The following is a 19,560-nucleotide window of genomic DNA, read 5'->3' as shown; positions in this document are numbered from 1 at the left end:
GCAACGTGGGCGAACCAATCCCCGAGCATATTGGCCCAATGTTCCTAGTCGACTCGAAGATCAGCTGAAAAACCTCAGATGACGGAATCAAAGGGAGCGGTCAGGCCAAGCCCCACGAGTGTCATGAGACACCGGGATAAGGCAAATCATGCGAGACAATGGGAAGGGTTGGCCGCGTTGCCGGCCCCCCCAACCCGACTGCAAGCATTGAAAACCCTTTCGGACACTCCGAGCACTGGAGGCAACCAACCCATCACGAGAGCTGGCCATCACCAACAGGCCATCTTTGCTGGAATTTTCGATGGGAGAAGCGCGTCGGTACGCCCTAGTGTTTGTAGACTTGGCGAACGATTTGAGGTCATTCGGCAGCAGATCGTAGATTTGTAGATTTGACAGATGGTAGAGAACGGGTGAGCGTTTCTGTTTCTGGGCGACATTGCGCGAGGATTCGTATCGTCATGATCTTAGCTGAACGGGACGGCAAGCAAACGGGAGGGCAGCCCCTGAATTGAGGAGGCGTGCATCACGGACGCGGGGCTGCGATAGGAAAGCGGAGTCTGTTGAGCCCAACAAATGATGTGGCCAACGCGACCAAAGCAATGACGACCCGCGACACCAAGGGAGAAGTGGGAATCGAGCAGGGTCAATGCGGCGAGGGAGAGGACGAGACGAGGAGGGAAAGAAAGGAGAGAGTTGGGGTTTTGGTGGTTGGTCTTATAGATTTTTTCTAAAGCAGCGGGAGGTCGGGAGTGGGGCTTGGGAGCTTTGGGGGCGGCGCCTTACCCGTGCGGGCAGGCGGTCGAAAACGGCAGCCAATTTGCAGGCAACGACTTTACATGAACATTGGAGCTGAAAGCAACTTCGAAGCTTGCATGATCTCAAATCCATCTCATATAGTATGTGGAAGCAATCACGCATAACATCTCCCTACTTCCGCTCAAGTGGGACACCTCCTTCCTCAGCATCTGAAGAATTAGGAAGGGTGGCCTTGGCCTTCTTAAAGACAAGACCCGGATGTCCAAAACACAAGGCTAGGGTAGCAAGAAAAACGAACACCCCTTCTAATATAATGAAAGGAACCTGCTCTTTGATCAGTGAGCCGTTGTATCCATCTTGCAGTTCGGCAACGCGATATGCGCAACGACTGAGAATTAGAATAATGGCAATGGTCAGACCAGAAAAGAAGGCCTTTAGTCTCCATCCAAACTTCTTGGTCTGACCCGATCGAAAATATCGGATGAGAAAATCCGCAAAAAAACCGATAAATATTGTTAGAACAACGACTTGCAAGATTAGACCAGCTAGAGATATGTTGACACCGGTCTATATGGTAGTCAGGACTCCGTGAGATTTAATACATATTTTAAAGGCGTTCTTGCTAACCTGGTTACTGCCAGTCGAATTGGTAGACATGGCACCGCCGGCAGCCTGAAGAAGCAAGCATGTAGCATCGAAGGGAATAAAAATCCAGTAAAAAAGCTGGGGTTTAAATCGTGACAAATCAGGGGCCAGATGGACAATAGTCTTTGAAAGCGTAACGTAGATGGAGGCAGTGAAGAATACGGGGGCGATGGTAAGACAGACTTCTTCTTGTTAGTCATTGTGATGATATTAGAGCGTATGACTGGCTCACTGATTTGGGTCATGAAACCCGGGTAGGAGAAAGGGTTATTCGACATAATGACGCGGCCGGCGTAACCAATGACTTCGCAAAGGCATCCCAGCAGCATGCCAGTCATAAACCCCCAGCTTCTCCATCGAATGCCAAGATAGCCATGGATTGCTCCGGCTATAATGTAGAGCATCAAAAAAGTCGTATTGGCCGCAAGTGATGGTTGATAACCGTAAATGCTCCATGAGACCGGGCAAGTCTCAAGGGTGCAGTTTTCGTCACTGCCAAACGGTATAACACCGGGAGGAAGCTGATTCGCCATCTAGTACGACGAAACCTTGAAAGACAGAAGGGAACAAAGTTTGTAGATATGAGGTCTTAAGAGTTGTAACTGATGTCAACTCAAAGTTGTAATAACATAACAAAGTGAAAAAAAACGGGCTTGTGGTGATATATAAGATGCTTCAGTAAATATATTTCTTGCGGGTAGGTCGGTACTTGATGGTTCAGGATGATCTCGAGCTGTAGGTGCTGGGAGTTAAATACGGAAAATAGTGACTTGATTTGGTATATATATTTCCATATGCCGAATAATGATAATGATCACGATCCCTGATGGAGGAACAACTTTGCCGAGGCTCTCGGACAATGACGTTTGGAATTGGGGCTGAGACTCGTCATCACCATCTACACACTTGTGATCTCCATTTCGAGACCTTGTGCTTTGCGAGATAGCCTTCACGGAGGCGGCGCCTTGTGAGGGTGCTTGTGGCGGCTGAGACTGGAATGCAGCACGTTAACTGCCCCGAGTTGGGGACGTGGCTGATATTGGCGGCGGCTGGCCAACAAGTTAATGGGCACGACGCGTAGCGGATAGGGCTAGATTTCAATGGGTTCGGCGAGCCCGGTATAGCTAATCGCCCTAGTTTCTCAATCCTGTGAGCGACGTGAAGACCGGTCGGTTCTCGAGACTCCCGATGCTATTTGTCTGGAACATCTCATGCTCTCTATGCTTACAGACTAGATTACGCGTCTTGAAGCTAAGCGCTGTAATTATTCACCGAATGTAGAAGAGCAAATCTTGGGAATGACGAATGAGCGTATTGCGTCAAATATAGACACAAGGTGGCTTGCTTCAATCTGCGCACCCTCCTCACTTTCCACCACAATTTCTACGGAGAAAGAATACAGTTCCAAGTGTGTTGCATAAAATTATAGTAGTTTAGATCACGGTCGGCTCATCCCGATTGACAGTTGCCAATGCAATGTTGCGTTTGCGTATACTTGTCGTCGTTGGGGGACCTGTCGCCAGGTCAATCAGTCTTCTCACCATGTCAAGACTGAAGAATACAACAGTTGGTAGCCACACCACGAGTTGTGAACCCTCGACTCTATCTGCCGTGGTATTTTCTGATAGAGATTAATCCATAAGTGCCCTATCTGTGCTCGTTGCTTTTGCACAACAAGAGGAGAGTAAGAGACCAAGCCCACTCTCCAATGCAACTTCTCGGGGGAAATAAATCCGAGGCAAGTTCTAGCCCTCCCTAGGCCGAACACACTGCGCAGCATATGCAGGTAGGGCTGGAACGACGGGTTGCTCCGAAGCCACAGCTGACGCGCGTTTTGTAGATTCGCATTGGGGAATTCGGATTAACAAGGAAAGCGATTGGCGCCACAACACACATACGCTGTGGTATCATTCAGTCGAAGCGTTGTGTTATGTTGCTCAATAAGTATATAATACAACCTGCAGAAGCCTGAGGCGAGCAATTATTGAGCAAGTTCCTCAATCCATTTTGACTTGAAGCATCAATCCAATCATGGCATGGACGACGATTCTTGCGATTCTCTTGTATCACAGCGTGTCAGTTATTAGTGTTCAACACTATACTCATGACGAATCTTTTACCCCAGACGCAGTTCTTACTGTAACTCGGCAAAATATTAGCATTGCGGGAGTAAACAAATTCGCTACTCTAGTCAACGACTCCATCCCTGGCCCAGCCCTACACATGTCCGAAAATGAAGTATTCTGGGTTCGCGTATATAATAACATTGAGGACGACAACCTCACCATGGTATGAATTCTTGGAACAATGTCGAATTACCGCCAATGATACTAATGTATGGTGTAGCACTGGCATGGTCTCACGCAGGGTGCCTATCCCTTCTCAGACGGCACGCCGCAAGCCAGCCAATGGCCCATCCCGCCAAATCATTTCTTTGACTATGAACTTCAAAGCCCTAATGGTTCTGCGGGGACTTATATGTACCATTCTCACGTCGGATTTCAGGCGAGCACAGCAGCAGGCCCCCTGATCATTCTGGACCCTTCGGCCGCTCCGTATAAAACCGATGGCGAGAGGACTATACTTTTGCAGGAGCTCTTCAACAAAACTGACCAGGAAATCCTAGCTGGTCTAGAATCTACCCCGGTCCACTCCGCCGGTGACCCAAACGCGTGGCTAATAAACGGCAAAGGTATTAGCGATTACGGCATTACTCACCCCGTATCTGCAAACTTGGACGTGACAGAGGTTGAGCCAGGACTGACATATCGTTTCCGGTGTGTTGCTGCAACATCCACGTCGCTTGCCATGTTTGGTTTCGAAGACCACGCTGAGCTGGATGTCATTGCAGCAGATGGAGGTTACACGATGCCTTCCCGAGTGCAACAAGTCCAGATAGGCTCGGGGCAGCGCTACGATTTACTATTTAGAGCCAAGACATGCGACGAGCTCCGACGACTGGGAAAGCTAGACTACTACATTCAAGTCGAAAGGCGGGAGGACACCAACATCACAAGCTATGGTCTTCTTCGCTATAAGAATAGCTGCGGTCCGGATTCACAATTCGCCAGTCGAGTCTCGACGAGCAAAAACCCAACCAAACCTCCAGTGAACTTGCCACAAACCATCCAAGGTTATCTTGACTACGCACTGAAACCGCTGCGGAATGATACCGGCTTTCCGCCTGCGGATCAAGTTACGCGTCGCGTCATCATCAATGTTCAGCAGGTCAAGAGGGGGTATCAGCTCTGGACACTCAACAATAATACCTGGACGGAAGACGGAGCTGATCCCTTGCCACATACAACATCGTACGAGCCGTACTTGGTTGCTCTATACAAGAACCAGACACAGTACCTCCCCGACTACAACGCCTCGTTGCGAAACGGCGGCCTGGACCCAGGCACGAGAACCTACCCAGCAAAAATCGGGGAAGTCATTGAAATCGTGTTTCAGAATCTAGGTTCTGTCGACTACAGTGGCACTTCCAACGGCTCCCTCGACGTCCACCCCTGGCATGCCCACGGCTCCCATTACTGGGACATTGGCGGAGGAGACGGCGCGTGGAGTCCGGCAAGGGCCGAGGCGCAACTCGCAGGAAGCGTCCCGGTCCGAAGGGATACCACGATGCTTTATCGGTACAATGAAACGACCGATGCGGGTGCCGGGAGCGGCTGGCGAGCGTGGCGGCTTCGTATTGACCAGCCTGGCGTCTGGATGGTACACTGTCACTTCCTGCAGCACATGATTGGGGGCATGCAAACCGTCTGGGTGCATGGAGACGCGAGCGACATTCTTAAAGTCGGGCAGGTAGATGTCCAGGGATATTTGACGTATGGGGGCGATGTCTACGGCAACAGCAGCCATGCGCCTCGTGTTTTGCATTTTCACGAGCTAGAATAGACGAGTGCTGCGGCTGGCGTGGGATTGTTGGTGATTTTATACAGGGAGCAGCATGGTATTGGGGGACAGTACTGGCGAATTGATGCCGTGTGTGATCTGCGTGAGATGTTTCTCCGCAGAGGCAAAATCTCGGTTTAAACCCCCAAAAGTCGATCCAACTGGAATAGTCTTTGCGGGATACAAGTCAATTTCAGTCTCATATACTCAATTTTTTAGGGAAACTTGTAATATTTTGCCCTGTGAAATTTCGCCCACGCAACATTGAAGTGATGGTGCATAGAATTGGGAAACCGCCAGTTTGTTGGTGATAGTGAGCAGCTTGCCCCAAGAGCAGGCCGGGAGTTCGGGACTAAACCTTCAACTCCTACAAAGTGTGTTCCAATATCACAAAGGCGTATTGTGTCTCTCGACCAAGTATTTTGTAGCCTTCCAGCAATCGACAAGTGAACAGACCTTCAGCGGTCACGTCTTGAAACATGGAGGTGCCCGTATTGCCTCAACTGCTACATAAACCTGAATCGTAACATTCAAGGCACAGGGGCCACAGGCCATTCCCCATTGGCAACAATTCGTGCCGTTTGCCCACTTAGTTGCCAACTTGCAGTTAGTTTGGAAACATGAACCGTCAGGACAATCCCCTTGACCGACGCCGCCAATGACACCGGGTTTCGCATCGCCTGGCCCACAACCTGTGCTACAGCCTCTCTCGCCGTCACGTCGACTTGGGCAAGGCCACATGCAGTCGAAAGCCACCAAGCCCTGTCCCCAGTGGAGAGCTGAAATCGGTGGGTTGATCGTTCCACCCGGTACATGCGGGAGTCGGTCGATCCGAAATCTCACAAAGGGGAGCCAGACGTCCAAAGAGGGCCGCCATCTGCATCCCAGCAACATCTGAGATGCATCGCGAGCAACTCGGCGCGTTGAGGGAGGCGATCGCGCGGCAGAGCAACACGACGTGCTGGCATGGGATGCGCCCAACCCGTTGGACACGATGCCGCGATTCCCCCCAGGACCACCTCGCAAGAGCCCGAGCCCGAGCCCGACGCCCAGCACGGATCTCGAATCGCCCCCGGACATGGACGAGGCGGTCGGCGACGGACTCGTCATGGGCGAGCAGCGGCGGTATTCACGCAAGCCGCGCCGCGTGAAGCGCTTCTTGGACGACTTCAAGCGAAACGAGTCGGATCGGTTTTTCCCGCAACACCACCTCAGCCCGGCCAACTCGCGGACTCGCCACGCCCAGCGCGACTACGGCGGGCACTTCGCGGAGCTGGAGCTGGTCCAGTCCGGCCTCGCGCGGCGGTTAAAGGGCCGGCATCTACAGATGATTGCGATAAGCGGATCAATTGGTATGTCTCACCGTCCTCGCTCCGCGGCATACTGCATTGGCCCGTGTCTCGCGGCTCACACCTGCGTGTCCCAGGAACCGGTCTCTTCGTGACGAGCGGCGCGGCTTTGGCAACCAGCGGCCCGGCGTCGCTCTTGCTGGCGTTTGCGGCCGCAGGCATCTCCATGTATTGCACCTGCCAGGCTCTCGGGGAGCTGGCCGTCGTGTTCCCCATTGCCGGGTCCTTTTCTTCGTGGGCGACGCGCTTCTTGGACGCGTCGTGGGGTTTCGCCCTCGGCTGGAAGTGAGTCCGCATTCGAGGCCCTCAGATTGACACTGGTGTTTGCTAACATTCGACGACGGCAGCTATGCCCTGCAATGGCTGGTTTCCCTGCCGGTCGAGGTTGTTGCCGCCACCGAGATTATTGCCTATTGGAACACGTCGCTGCCGCGGGCTATCTTTGTAACTCTTTTCGTTGCTTTAATTATTGCCATCAACATGCTTGGGGTCAAGGGATACGGAGAAGCAGAGTTTATATTCGCCATCATCAAAATTACTGCCGCCATTGGCTTCATGTGAGACATGTCCCCGCCGCCGTCGACCTGGAACCCGTCTGCTAATGGTTCTACAGCTTGTTTGGTGTCATTCTCAACTGTGCGGGTACTCCAGAACGCGGGTACATTGGATTCGAGTACTGGAGAAGCCCTGGGGCGTTTAAACACGGCGTCAAGGGCTTCTGCAGCGTCCTACTCAACGCCGTGTTCGCCTTCAGCGGGACCGAGTTGATAGGACTTGCGGCGGCGGAAACCGCCAACCCCCGAAAATCTCTCCCCATGGCCATCAAGCAGGTGTTTTGGCGAATATGCCTCTTCTACCTCTGCATCATCCTACTCATCGGGCTCGTCGTACGGCATGACGACCCGCGGCTTGTGGATAAAGTCAATGAATCGGATGCCAATGCGTCGCCCCTCGTCATCGCCTTCCAAGAGGCGGGCGTGCAGGTTTTGCCGTCGATTATTAATGCCGTAATTCTCATCTCTGTTTTATCCGTGGCCAACTCGGCCGTCTTTGGCTCTTCTCGAACTCTTGCAGCATTGGGGGCACTCAGACAAGCCCCCAAGTTGCTGGCATACGTCGATCGAAGAGGCCGCCCGCTCATGGCGATAGGCGTGGCGGCCGTCGTCGGCCTCCTCGCCTACCTCGCTGACCTTGAGGAAAGAGATAAAGTCTTGGAATGGCTGGTGGGCATTGGAGCCTTGTCGAGCGTTTTTACGTGGGGAACCATTTGTCTCTGCCACATTCGATTTCGCTCTGCATGGCTTTCGCAACGACGCGGCCTCTACGAACTTCCATACCGCTCTTCTGTCGGCGTGGCAGGGTCGTATTTCGGCCTGTTTGTCAATGTCGGCATTATTCTCGTGCAGATTTGGGTTGCCATTGCTCCAATTGGTTATGAGACATTGGCCAGTGTGGAGTTGGCAAGAAATGCGGTACTAAAACTGTTGAGTGGTGTCTTGATGCTCATCTTTTTTGTGGTCCATAAGATTATCCACGGGACTAGATACGTGCGGCCTGGGGAGGTCGACCTTGATACAGGGCGGCGGGACTATAACGTTCTTCTTCTCGAGTCTCTAGAGAGAGAACAAAGGGCCATGTGGCCAAGGTGGAAAAAGATTTACAAGTTTTTGTGCTAGAATATTTGCCAACACTATAGAATACAAGAATAGACGCAGCGTGTATGCTTTCTCTATATAACTCTGGGTTTCCAGTATACTTGAGGTTCCTCGGGGCAGGAGAGGTCTTGCCAAAGTGAGCCTCGGTTAGGCTACAAAGTTCAAATCCTTGGGTCAAAGTCCGACATGATAGCTCTTGCTTCTTCCCGTCTCTGTCACAATACATTCTAGTCAGGCACCAAGAGTTGCCGTCAACAAAGAAAGGAAATACTATCTTTCTGCAAATCTTGCCATATCTAGGATGTCGCCCATGATTTTCGACGCAAAAAGCTTTTCATGTGACGGCCTTGGGACTCAAGCTTCCCTGGTAGACACCAAGTTCTACGTGGCAAACTAGAAGCACTCGAGAGGGATAAAGGTATGAAGCAATTCAGAAAGACCACACACGTCTTCATCTTTGACATGTATTCAACACGAGACAATTCGTTCCTCTCTAGAAACAATTCAAGGCCGAGTAATGTTTGCGGCCTACATGTCTTTCATAGGCCAGCCATATCATCCCGACTCGAATATTCTCTTCTATATGGTCATGTTGAAGTAGTAAATTATAAACAGCATTCTGTCTGTTTCGACAGCCGCCCAACCAGAGACTCGTCATTCTACAATAACCCCCTGGGAGGTTTTAGTAACAAACATGGTGTTGTCGCTCTATCCAATAACTTCCTGATCAAATCAAATTGCATGTCCACGTGGACTTGGGCATCAATGACAGCTCTCCGTCTTGATCTTTATAGTAGTAGAAAACAGATAGGGCTACTGGTCAGTGCACGCTTACATGTAGTATTGCAGTCGGTTGTACATGTTTCTTTTTCCCGATTTGGGGTTCGTGATGTAATCAAGCGAGTGTCTTGTGGCAAATCCAACATGACAAGCAGGGCTTGGGTGGCACAATTATGCAGCCGTACATTTGTACGCCATGCCGCCAAACGTACACCAACACAACGAGATGGTCGACGCCAAAGGGCAAACAAACAACAACGGCAACAGAACAAATCCCGTCGAGGTGCGGGGTCCAACGCCACAGGGCATCGAGCCATGACTTGATCAATGCTTCTCATGCCCGACGGTAATTACACTGTGTACAGAGCCTTAAGGGTGGCGCCAGGCCCATCCATCATCTAAAGCAAGTCTAGGCCCTGTAAAGCATGACGCCGCGAGCCAAACCCTCGGATCACGCATACATGCATGGGTCTCGGAGTCGATCCCGGAAATGCCACTCCGTACTGCTGGGATATGTCTCTGGGTCATCTCGTTATGGATGGTGACGTGGCGTACCGGAAGATTATTGCTGGCTGGAACCGAGCTACGGGGTACAGAGGAGCGGATTCTCGCATTGCCGACATCTGACAGCTTCCCACGGCCGGTATTTCGCTTTCCAGCCCAGCAAGACCCTGGCTTGCGGCCGGACCAGTCAGAATACGCGGGAATTGCGCCTCCAGTGTCCACCGCCCAGCAACCCGGGCAGCTTGGGCACCAGATCACCGACGATGCTCTCTGTTTTGGCGAGGGCCGGTGATCGGCGGTGGGTAGCTCTTATTTGCTATCAAAATGCCTGTTTCACCCTGTGACTTGGGCAAAAGAGACATGGAATGTAAATCATTTCCACGACTATAGTGTGAGGCAAACAAGATGCGTTTGATGCGCAGCGATGCTGAGAAACGCCGCTCAGAGCCCACTCCTCCAAGCAGCCTCAGCAACAACCTTGTGCGTTGCGTGGACAGGTTGACGGGGATTTTCAAAGGCTCAAGTACACTGCTTTCCATGGTTTCATGTATCGTGATGGCGCGCGAATACTCCCTGCCTACCTACCCAGGGTAGGCAATTACATGTATGTACCAGACTCGACACGTTGGCCGCGCCCAAACCAGCGGGGGAGATACGTCGCCTGCCCCGGACGCTACATATGTAGCCATTCATTACCGACCTCCTGTCAGCAGTCTCGGCTTGCGGGGGAATGAACATGGGGGTGATGAGAAGATGACGTTGTAACATAGACACCGCGGGATTGGGCACCGATTCCACGCACCCGGGCTGGCGGAGCAGACGCCTCGCATATTACTACCCCGTACTCCCGCCGACTCCAAGAGACACGCCAAAGAGAAAAGCAAAAAAAAAAAACCGGAAAAAGAAAAGAAGAGGGCTTTGGACTTTGATCCCTGACTTCCCAACCCATCCCCATCTCGGAGTACACGCCACGGCAAGGATCCAAAGCACGTAGCATGTTCGCTGGCAAGACGACGTGACGAATGTGATTGTGGTTGATGCACTCGGCACGATTCATTATCAATAGAAATCGCTTTCGACCCCCAATCACCTTCTGACTAGCCACCTGTGTTGCAGTGAAGACGTTATGGACAGCCGGAGAACTGACCCCTCTCGCAATTATACACAGCGGAGGGCATGATACGGAGCTGCAGATGACGAACTAGTCCCCTCTAGTCAGGTACGAAGACGTTTTTTTTTTTTCAAACAGAAAAGTAAAACGTCTCGCGCATACATCAAGTGGGATGCAAGCTAGCGTGGTGATGCGTTTAGAAATGCTTCACGATCCGACGAGAGAAGCGGCACTAAATAACGCCATCGTCGCTTCCTTGCTTGGGTTTTACAACTTTGGTTGAAAATGATGAAGAAAAAAAAGAGATTTTTTGATTTATCAAAAATGTACATGTCGCCGCCGGTAGATTAGCACGTAGTTGCTTGGAGGGTTCGCCGACGGCCTCCCTACCGTCATCTGTGAGGCATACGATGTTCACGCTTCAAACGCCTCTGGTCACTTGACATGTTAGATCTTGGACTAGCGAGCGAGTAAATGCGTACTTTTATAGCAAGAAACCAGGCAGTGGATACGAGTCAATAGAATTCTCCATGTCCCTGTATTTACCACTAAACTACCCTGACCAGTTATCGACCCTGTTGGAGAATCATAAGCTCCGTCCTTCCTCGAGTCGTTCATGTCCGTCCTCATTAGCGGCATAATTTCTACTTTGCCCAACAAACACCGGTGATGATCAATCCATGTAAGCCCCTTGGTTCAAAAAAACAAAAAAAAAAAAAAAGACAGTCAATGACGCCAAGCGCTCTATAATACACAACCACGACGGCAATTTATTCTGCTACCCGGACGCAAAATAATCACATTGCCCCAAAGACCACTTTACCCCTGTGCAGCGACTGCGCCCCGACTTCATGGGGGTACGGTTTCCGACCCCAAACCACAAACGTCGGCATGTACGCGTGGATCGAAGTGTTGGAAAGGTCCCGACGGACGTCGACAAGAGACGCCTACAGACAGGTGGCTGTGTCAGCTCGGTCCATGCCCATGCCCACGGCCACGCGCCGAGACCGACCGACTCACCTCAATCTCCTCGGCTGAACGGTCAAACCCGTGATGAAGGAGTTGGTAGGAAAAGGCAGACAGCCCTTCGACCAGGTTGTGCCCCCAGAGCAGCCCAACCTGCTTCAGGTAGCGATTCTTGGGCCACGAGTTGAGGGGCATCTTGTACACGCGCTGCTGGACGTCGACAAAGCCCGCGTTCTCGTAGGCCCTCTTCAGGACGGGCCCCAGGAGCGTAGGGCGGCCCATCTTGTCCGCGGCGAGGATGAGGTCGCTGATCCACGAGACGATGGGTCCGCAGGGGTCCAGCGTGCCGTCGTCGCACGAGATGTTACAGTCGACCTCTTGGGATTCGAACCAGCCGCCCGGCTCGAGGGCCTCAAAGGCCTGCGCGGCCACTTGCTTCTCAAAGTCTTCCCAGCAGCCGCCCGTGAGCCGGGTGTGTATAAAGTTGAACTTGTGGGGGAAGTCCCACGGCTCCGTCCTGCGCCGAAGCGTGTTAGTACTCGTCACGACTAAAAGGGACACCAGACCTGTTTTGTAAAGCAAAAAAAAAAAAGGACAAAGCTCGCATATGGACCTACGCGTCTTCGACATAGAACCGGACATTGGGCGGCACGTAGTTGGGCTGGATCGGCGACAGGTCCGTGGCAATGATGCGCGCGTCGGGGAACTCGTCGGCCATCTCGATGGCCCAGTCGCCAATGCCCGTGGCGATGTCGAGGATAAAGTGCGGATAGTCGCGCGAGGAAATGGGCGCAAAGTGCAGCTTGCCGCCCATGAGCTTCTGCATGATGGGGCCCTGCAGCGCCAGCCGCTCCTGTTCCTTCTCGTCGTTTGGGAAAACGTAGGCTTCACGAGTCTCATCAGCGAGGGACCGCGTAAACATGGACGGGCGCAGCTCATAGTCTCATACATCCGGCATGAAAGGCGTGGTAGGTGCGGCCAAACAACTTGGGGTATTCCAACACGCTGTTGGTGAGGGACGCGTCCGAAAACGAGCTGACTTCGCTACTGAAGATGGATACTGGTTGGTATTAGAACGCTTTTGCAAAGGTAGACCCATGTCCCATGTCCCCGTGTCCCATAACATATCCCCTTTGTCCATGGATGGCGGCGCGGCGGGGGGAAATTCATTCTCACCTTTCCCCAGACTGTTGTTACATCACGTCAGCGCAAACGCCCCCCCGATGAGCATCAAAATGGGAGCGTACATCAGGTTCAATCAGCAGCATGGACGACTCAAAGGTGAACTCGAAATCGCACAGCGGATGAAGGGCCGCGTCGTCGTGCTTGTCGATGCCGTCGACCATGACGGCATCCAGCTCGTCTGCCCGCGGGGTCGGCATGGCTGGCGAGGGTCGTATCGGCGTCGAGATTCCGAGGGTTCGATGTCTCGCGTTAAAAATAAAAAGGCAAGGGTCCAAGAGTCGGTGACACGGCGAGAGGATAAAGGACCAGACCAGACACCAGACCAGACTCTACACTGCCCAGGCCCAGGCAGCAAGCAAGAGCAAGCTTTCCAAGTCCAAGAGCGGCCACATGCCCCCCGAGGGGGTTTGCAGAAATGTGGCGCCAGCCTTTTCCTGCTCACGTATTGTACACAGTATGTTTGCTTTTTCCTTGACCGCATTTCTGTCATTGGCCCCGATACAATGCTATCTCGCGCGGCCTCGCGCACACTTGACGTCTTGGTCCATTCCGCACCCTGATTGCGCCTGACGGACCCCATGCTCGGGCGGCGCGCGCTGTGCTGAATGCGGCTTCATGGCGGCTGCCAGGCGCAATCGTAAATTGTTGCCAGACAAATACCGCCAGTCAGTGGAGCGGCGGACCCGAGGCCGTGGCCAATATTGTTCCGAGCTGACGGCAGAGACGGACGAGACGTGTGTGGGCTGGTGAAGGTTGACAGATGAGACAGAGATCCGCATTCCGGCATGGTCGGACCTCTACTCCGTGCCCACGACTCTGTCCATGCAAAGATGATTTACAGTCCATGACTCTGAACCGCCCTTTGTTTTTGTTTTGGGCCCAAAGGGAACCCAACAGGCAGCGTGGCCACCTATGCTCTGTAGACGTGCCACGACCGTCTCAAGTACGTATGTTGACACAAAACTATATTTCTTTGACATGCCATCATGTGTGAGATACATGGACGTATTGCCTATTCCGCCATGCTGCCGCCGCGTCAAATCCATCGGCCCCCCCTCCTCCCCGACTATAGCTGATGCCCCCCTTCACTCCTCGTCCGCATAGGCGGCGGTGCCTCCGCTGTTCCTCTGATGGCACGCGTACTCGTCGGTGACGTGCGTGTTGATGGCGTGGGCGATGCGGCCGTTGCTGCCGAGCTCGACACGCAGCACGTCGGCGTACCGCGACGTGACGCAGCGGTACGGACTGTCCGGGTTGAAGGACACGTCGTAGCTCAGGGCGTTGTAGACCTCGACCCAGGTCCTCCAGTCGACGTCGGCTCGGCGCACGCCCCGCGGCGCGCAGGCGGCGACGGCGTTGCTCATGTGGTAGTGCATCTGGACGCTGTCGGCGAGGGACCTGTTGGACACGGTCGCCCACATGCGCATGAGGCTGCGCATCTCGGGGTCGACGTCGGGGGCGACGGCCAGCGCGGGCAGGTCGCGGCTCGCACGGCCGATGATGGCCTCGACGAGGCGCGTCCTGGCGGCCTTGGCCCGGGCAACGTCGGTGGTCCAGTACGGCGTGCCGTCGGCCAGCCACGGCTCCCGGCTGTGGTAGCTGAGCGGCGCGTGGCCGCGTCCGCGCGCCGTCAGCAGGCCCCATCTCGCGATGGTGACATAGTACAGCTCGCTGACCAGGAACCAGACGTAGCCGAAGCCGTGCATGCCGTCGCCGCAGCCGCACTCGGCCAGGCGCCGGCCGATGTCGTGACACCAGTCGGCCACGTGGCAGAGCGCCTCCTTGGTGTAGAGCCGGCACACGTTGCCGCCCTCGCCGCCGGCCGTGTCCTCCATCAGGTCCCAGACGTCGTGCAGCGTGGCCACGCTGTCGAGCGCCTGCCGCACGTAGACGCAGCCGCTGTCGTACCAGCCCTTGTAGGTGCCGCCGCCGAGCTGGCACCGCAGCGCGACGTCGATGAACTGCGGCAGCGCGCCGTCGATCCAGCGCGCGTCCAGGAGCTCCCCCGGCGACGGCAGCGCGCCGCCCTCGTAGTTGTCAATCAGCCGCTGCACAATCACGTCGGCCGTGCACATGGACGACTCGATGTTGTAGTGGACGGCCCGCGGGTTCACGAAGCTGTTGAGGACGGCGTCGGCCCAGCCGTGCGTGGCCGCCGTCTTGTCGGCGCCGAACCGGTCGGCGTAGTCGGCCATGGTGAAGGCGTAGCTGCCCATCATCATGTCCAGGCAGTCGTACCGCAGCCGCCCGGCCACGATGCACATGTTGTAGAAGCACGGCGAGACGTCCCCGGCTCGCAAGAAGTCGGCCACGCGCCGCGGCTGCGCCATGGAGATGGCCTCGGCGCGGTGCCGCTTGGTGTTCTTGACCTCGACCCCGTCGAGATGCACGCACCCGGCCTCGCCCAGCCGCTGCAGGTTGGGCACAACTACCTGCGAGGGAAAGGTGAAGGAGTGCGGCGGCGGCACGGCCACCGGGCCCCCCGTGTACAGGCTGTATTCCGTCACGCGGATCGCCGTCGAGGCCAGGGGCGAGATCTGCGCCGCGCGCGCCAGGGCGCTCACCGTCTGGCTGCAGTCGTAGAGCCGCTCGTTGCCCTTGAACAGGCACACGAACTGCTTCCCCAGGTCCTTGCTGCCGTGCAGCGTGTACTTGGGGTGCCGCAGCAGCCCGTGCTCGTAGCGAGCAAACCCGGCCGCGACCCCCCAGTCGTCGGCGTTGGACTCGTCCACCTCGGCCTGGCACATGGCATCCTTTCTCGCGTAGGCCGCCTCGTCAAAGATGTGGTCCCAGGTCGCCGTCGTCCTCCACAGCACGTTGCCGCCGTCGGCGTACTCCTCGTAGTCGTACAGGCTGTCGCAGCAAAACGGCATGACGCCGTCGCCGAGCCCGCCCGACCGGACCATCAGCGGCTTGGACTGGCCTCGTCGATCCTTGGCCCCGGCCGTCTCCGGCCTCGTTGCACCCGACGTGTCCGGCGCGGGCGACATCTGGTCCCATACCAGAATGCCGATGCTGGCGGCGTCCATGCCCACGAGGCTGTGGGCAGTCAGGAGGCGCGCGAATTCCTGCTCGGCGTCGGTCCTGACCTGCGGCTCTCTCGGGCACCGTCCCAGCCGCCGGGCAATTCTCCTCATGCCCTTGCTCGTGCTCCAGCTGCTGCCGTGGTGCCGTGCCATGTAGGCGCTCAGGAGCCGCTGCCGCCTCCCATACAAGGCCACGACCTGCTCGTGTTGCGCCCGGGGTGCCGTGTCGGGCCCGGCACGCTGCCTCTCTTTGCGGGCGTGGTGCGGAGAGGGGGCGTCTTCAAGTTCAAGTGTAACCATGTTGCTTGGGGGAGAGGACAAGGGGACGAATGTGTCAATGGGCATGGACGTTGGAGGCTATGTTGCTCCCCCTCACGGCGGCCATGTTCCGTGGGAGGCGAGGAGGAGGTTATTTATGCACCCCATGGCTGGCCCTTGATGGGCGACGGGATCCGAGATTGCATCACGGGTCATTGATGCGCTCTTCCATCTCAAGACACCATGTCCCCTTGACGGACCTGGGCGGCGGGCCGACTCCTGTGCCGCCGTTGGGCCGCGACCAAAGCCGAGTCGACCAGCTCTTGTTGCTGGCGTCTGGTTGATTTCGCGATCTGTCATCTGCCGTCGTGACATTGCGCACAAATGGGGCAGCCCCATGAGTTGGCGCAAACGAGGAAAAGCAAAAAAAAAGAAACAAGAGGAAAAAGAAACGAAAACAAGACAGCGTTCAGGTCGTCGTACAATGCCGAGGTCAGCCACGTCCCAGAAAAAAGTGGAAACATGGCATTGTGAAGACGGACGAAGAAGAAGCAACGTTGATTGAATCCATGGGCCGGTCTCGAGTGGCGCGTTTTTGTGTCGCACTGCGGCCTGTTCCCTTGTCGATCATCCGCTCCCTCGGGAACGCCAAGACGTACGTAATTTCGGTCCTTGGGTGCCACATGCTCCTACTGTCTACATATGTATGTACACCTATGTGATGGTGATTCAGATGGCCGTTATTGCTTCATTTCGCACAGAGTCCTTGTGCCGAAGTGCTCCGGTCTCCTCGACGTCGGGAAGCCACCTCGGGTGAAGTCGTCCTTGACTCTATTTCGTACCCCGGCCATGACCAGGCCTGCGTCTGACCACCCCCGGACCTTTGGCACTTTCGTCTTGCATCCCGGCATCAAGAAGCCATCTCATGACTGTGGAGTAAGCTGCATATTTGGAACCGTGTGATGCCAAGATGCAAGGACAGTATACTTATCAAGTCATCATCATGTCTATAGCCTCCGTCAAAAATCCCCTGCTGTCAAATCAACATGTCAAATAATGAAATATCAAAATCTAATACTGCTTCTATAATACCTTGGTGCTTCTCTGCCCATTCTCCGCATCATTGGGAAACACAGTGGGGCAATTTATATTCAATGTTCCGTCTGGTCTACCTCTCCCATTCTCCTCGAGGTGCCACGCAACTTCCTAGACCTAACCTCTTCGAGCGAGTTTTCTCAAACGTGCAGAAGCCAATTCAACGTACCGTCGACCGGTGTATGTACACCCTGGATGTGTCATGACATGCTCAACCGGGCAGCCATCTCCCATGTTCCCACCAGCAGGCCTCCGGTCGACCCTGGTATAGGCTCTGGCGGTAAGTGAGGCGCCGGGATGGACAGCCACGCGGTAAAGGAGCATCAATTGATCGTCTCCCCATATCGGCCCATTTAGAAGCTCTCGTGAGCAGATGATGCTTCCCTCTCGGGTGCACACCGTCCAAGATCGCTATCGGCGGCGACCGAATATTCCTGGACAAGCACTGATCAGCAATCCACCCGTGGCAGTGTTGTGTATAGTCTGGTGGCGTGCCATGGGGGCAATTCTCAACAGCCGTGAGCCTGTCCGTCCAGATCTTGATGGCTTGCCGCCCATGGTGACACCATGCCCTCCCTCCTCCACGGCTGCGGGCGAATTTGACCTATCGTTCTCGTGCCAACGTTTCGCGTGGCTCGTCAAGCTATTCGAGGCTCATGTCCAATCACGGTTATACTTTTTTCTACACTAGCAACACATTCATGACGTATCACATGCAGGCGCCATGGCGAGTCTGCGACTTGCAAATTCAGCCACGTCTTTCTCAGTCACGGGCACCATGACCGACGTCAAGTTCGGCACAACCATGGCTGAGTACCCGTGAGTGGCATCCTTGTGTTTTCCACTGACGGAGAGGTGCATTTCCGTCAGCTCATACAACTTGCTTGTCAAGGCAGGCTTTTTCTCGCTAGTGCCGCACAGAGAGACATCCAAGTCTGACGTGGGATTTGAACATTCTTGCCCATGGGCGTGACAGTTTGGGCCCCCAAAGCTGTCATGACCTCTGTCTCAAGCCGATCTTTACGAATAACGGGCTCTCCGTGGTCTCCCAGTGGCGTAGTTGCGTGGAAGAGACTGCTGCGAGGCAGTACTATCCCGTCAAAGTGCAGAGGATGGAGGGGAGGATGGTGAGAGACATGAGAATCATAGTCAAGACATGGATATACATGTGAAAGCACTGTGGCTTTCTAGACCCGTGGACCTTCAACGTTGTGTCTGCACGAGCTTTGCCAGACTGTGAAAAGACGCAAATCATGTCGCCGGACAAGATGAGGCCTCCTCAGTTCCATAAGTAGCATGTAATTCAAGGCCGAGGACGTATGTATCATAGATGAATACAAAAATGGTAGCGCTTCATCAAGTTGAAAAAAAAAAAAAACCAATCTGGATTTGCAGGACATCATGGTACGACGCCAAGCAGCAAATATAATACTAGCAAGTATGTCAATTCCAACGAGTCAAATAGATACAAAAGAAGAGCAATTCCATGTACAGGCCCCATGCGTAAATCCATTATCTCGCATGTCTCATGGGCATGTACCTGGCCGGCCCAGTGGTTAGGCTACCAATATACAGCAGCCTCATCAAAGGACCAGCATCACGTCAACGCTAAGCCCCCTCATGATATTACTCTACGACTACTGAAACTGAAAATATCACATTGAAGGTTTAAACTGAACGTCGTGTACTTGATCCTGGTACTCTGCAGAAATTGCGATTTGCTAAGCGTGTCTCCACGATCCATCATGTCAAGCTATGCATATACCACTATTGTCCCAAATCAATGCTAAAAACATGGTACATATTTTTACGTAGAAGAAACACTCACAGGCAGAGACTCTAGAAATGGTTCTAGTCTGCTGTGCAAGAAGGCCAATTCATCAAGTAGTTAACCTACGTGCTACCCACCGCTATATGAAGGGGACATTGCTAGACGCCAGAAGAAAGGCAGCATGGTTACAGCATTCTTCACCCGGGGCATACGCATAGAGAATTGTGCTTGCACGATTGCTAGCGCCCAGTTCGAAAACAGGAGCCACGTTCATGAAAGGGCTTCACGAGACTCTGACCATGACCTGAAGTTGCCAACTCAAGACATGAGAGTTATCCAAGTCTAATTTACAAAAGTTGTAGTGAATAGCAGAAGTACAACGGCAGGCAACACCTCGGGCTGTGAATACGAACACTAACATGAGACGTGGTATCTTGCAAAAGCAGCCACGGATGACAAAATTTCGAAACCCGTCTTTAAAGCCAAGAGGCTACCACGAGCGAAATCTGCCAATTTAATTGGGATAGCAACTGCTGCTCAGATTATATTTACCTGTACA

General features: G+C 54.1%; 5 protein-coding genes across 5 annotated transcripts; 2 read left to right on the top strand and 3 right to left on the bottom strand.

Moving 5' to 3' along the window:
• Positions 1–927: 927 nt before the first annotated feature.
• himE_6 (Efflux pump himE) lies at positions 928–1,934 on the bottom strand (the record flags this gene model as incomplete). Its single annotated transcript, XM_014684273.1, has 3 exons — positions 928–1,323; positions 1,384–1,583; positions 1,634–1,934. 3 exons carry the CDS (start codon positions 1,932–1,934, stop codon positions 928–930), a joined length of 897 nt encoding a protein of 298 aa, XP_014539759.1.
• A 1,498-nt stretch (positions 1,935–3,432) lies between these two features.
• aurL2_1 (Multicopper oxidase aurL2) lies at positions 3,433–5,304 on the top strand (the record flags this gene model as incomplete). The annotated part of the gene is made up of 2 exons (XM_014684274.1): positions 3,433–3,690; positions 3,748–5,304. The coding sequence occupies 2 exons, from the start codon at positions 3,433–3,435 to the stop codon at positions 5,302–5,304; spliced, it is 1,815 nt and encodes a 604-aa protein (XP_014539760.1).
• Positions 5,305–6,295: 991 nt separating this feature from the next.
• Positions 6,296–8,326, top strand: GAP2_1 (General amino-acid permease GAP2; the record flags this gene model as incomplete). Its single annotated transcript, XM_014684275.1, has 4 exons — positions 6,296–6,653; positions 6,728–6,935; positions 6,998–7,207; positions 7,264–8,326. The coding sequence occupies 4 exons, from the start codon at positions 6,296–6,298 to the stop codon at positions 8,324–8,326; spliced, it is 1,839 nt and encodes a 612-aa protein (XP_014539761.1).
• Positions 8,327–11,497: 3,171 nt separating this feature from the next.
• On the bottom strand, positions 11,498–13,048 carry LAE1_8 (Secondary metabolism regulator LAE1; the record flags this gene model as incomplete). The annotated part of the gene is made up of 6 exons (XM_014684276.2): positions 11,498–11,647; positions 11,721–12,183; positions 12,284–12,551; positions 12,616–12,710; positions 12,843–12,853; positions 12,914–13,048. 6 exons carry the CDS (start codon positions 13,046–13,048, stop codon positions 11,498–11,500), a joined length of 1,122 nt encoding a protein of 373 aa, XP_014539762.2.
• An 888-nt stretch (positions 13,049–13,936) lies between these two features.
• Positions 13,937–16,177, bottom strand: G6M90_00g113420 (uncharacterized protein; the record flags this gene model as incomplete). Its single annotated transcript, XM_014684277.1, has 1 exon — positions 13,937–16,177. One exon carries the CDS (start codon positions 16,175–16,177, stop codon positions 13,937–13,939), a length of 2,241 nt encoding a protein of 746 aa, XP_014539763.1.
• Positions 16,178–19,560: the final 3,383 nt, after the last annotated feature.

This window comes from Metarhizium brunneum, chromosome 7 (assembly GCF_013426205.1).
Source record: "Metarhizium brunneum chromosome 7, complete sequence".
Taxonomy (NCBI): Eukaryota; Fungi; Ascomycota; class Sordariomycetes; order Hypocreales; family Clavicipitaceae; genus Metarhizium; species Metarhizium brunneum.
Note: the sequence above shows the minus strand (reverse complement) of the source record. Positions and strands in the feature narration are given on the sequence as shown.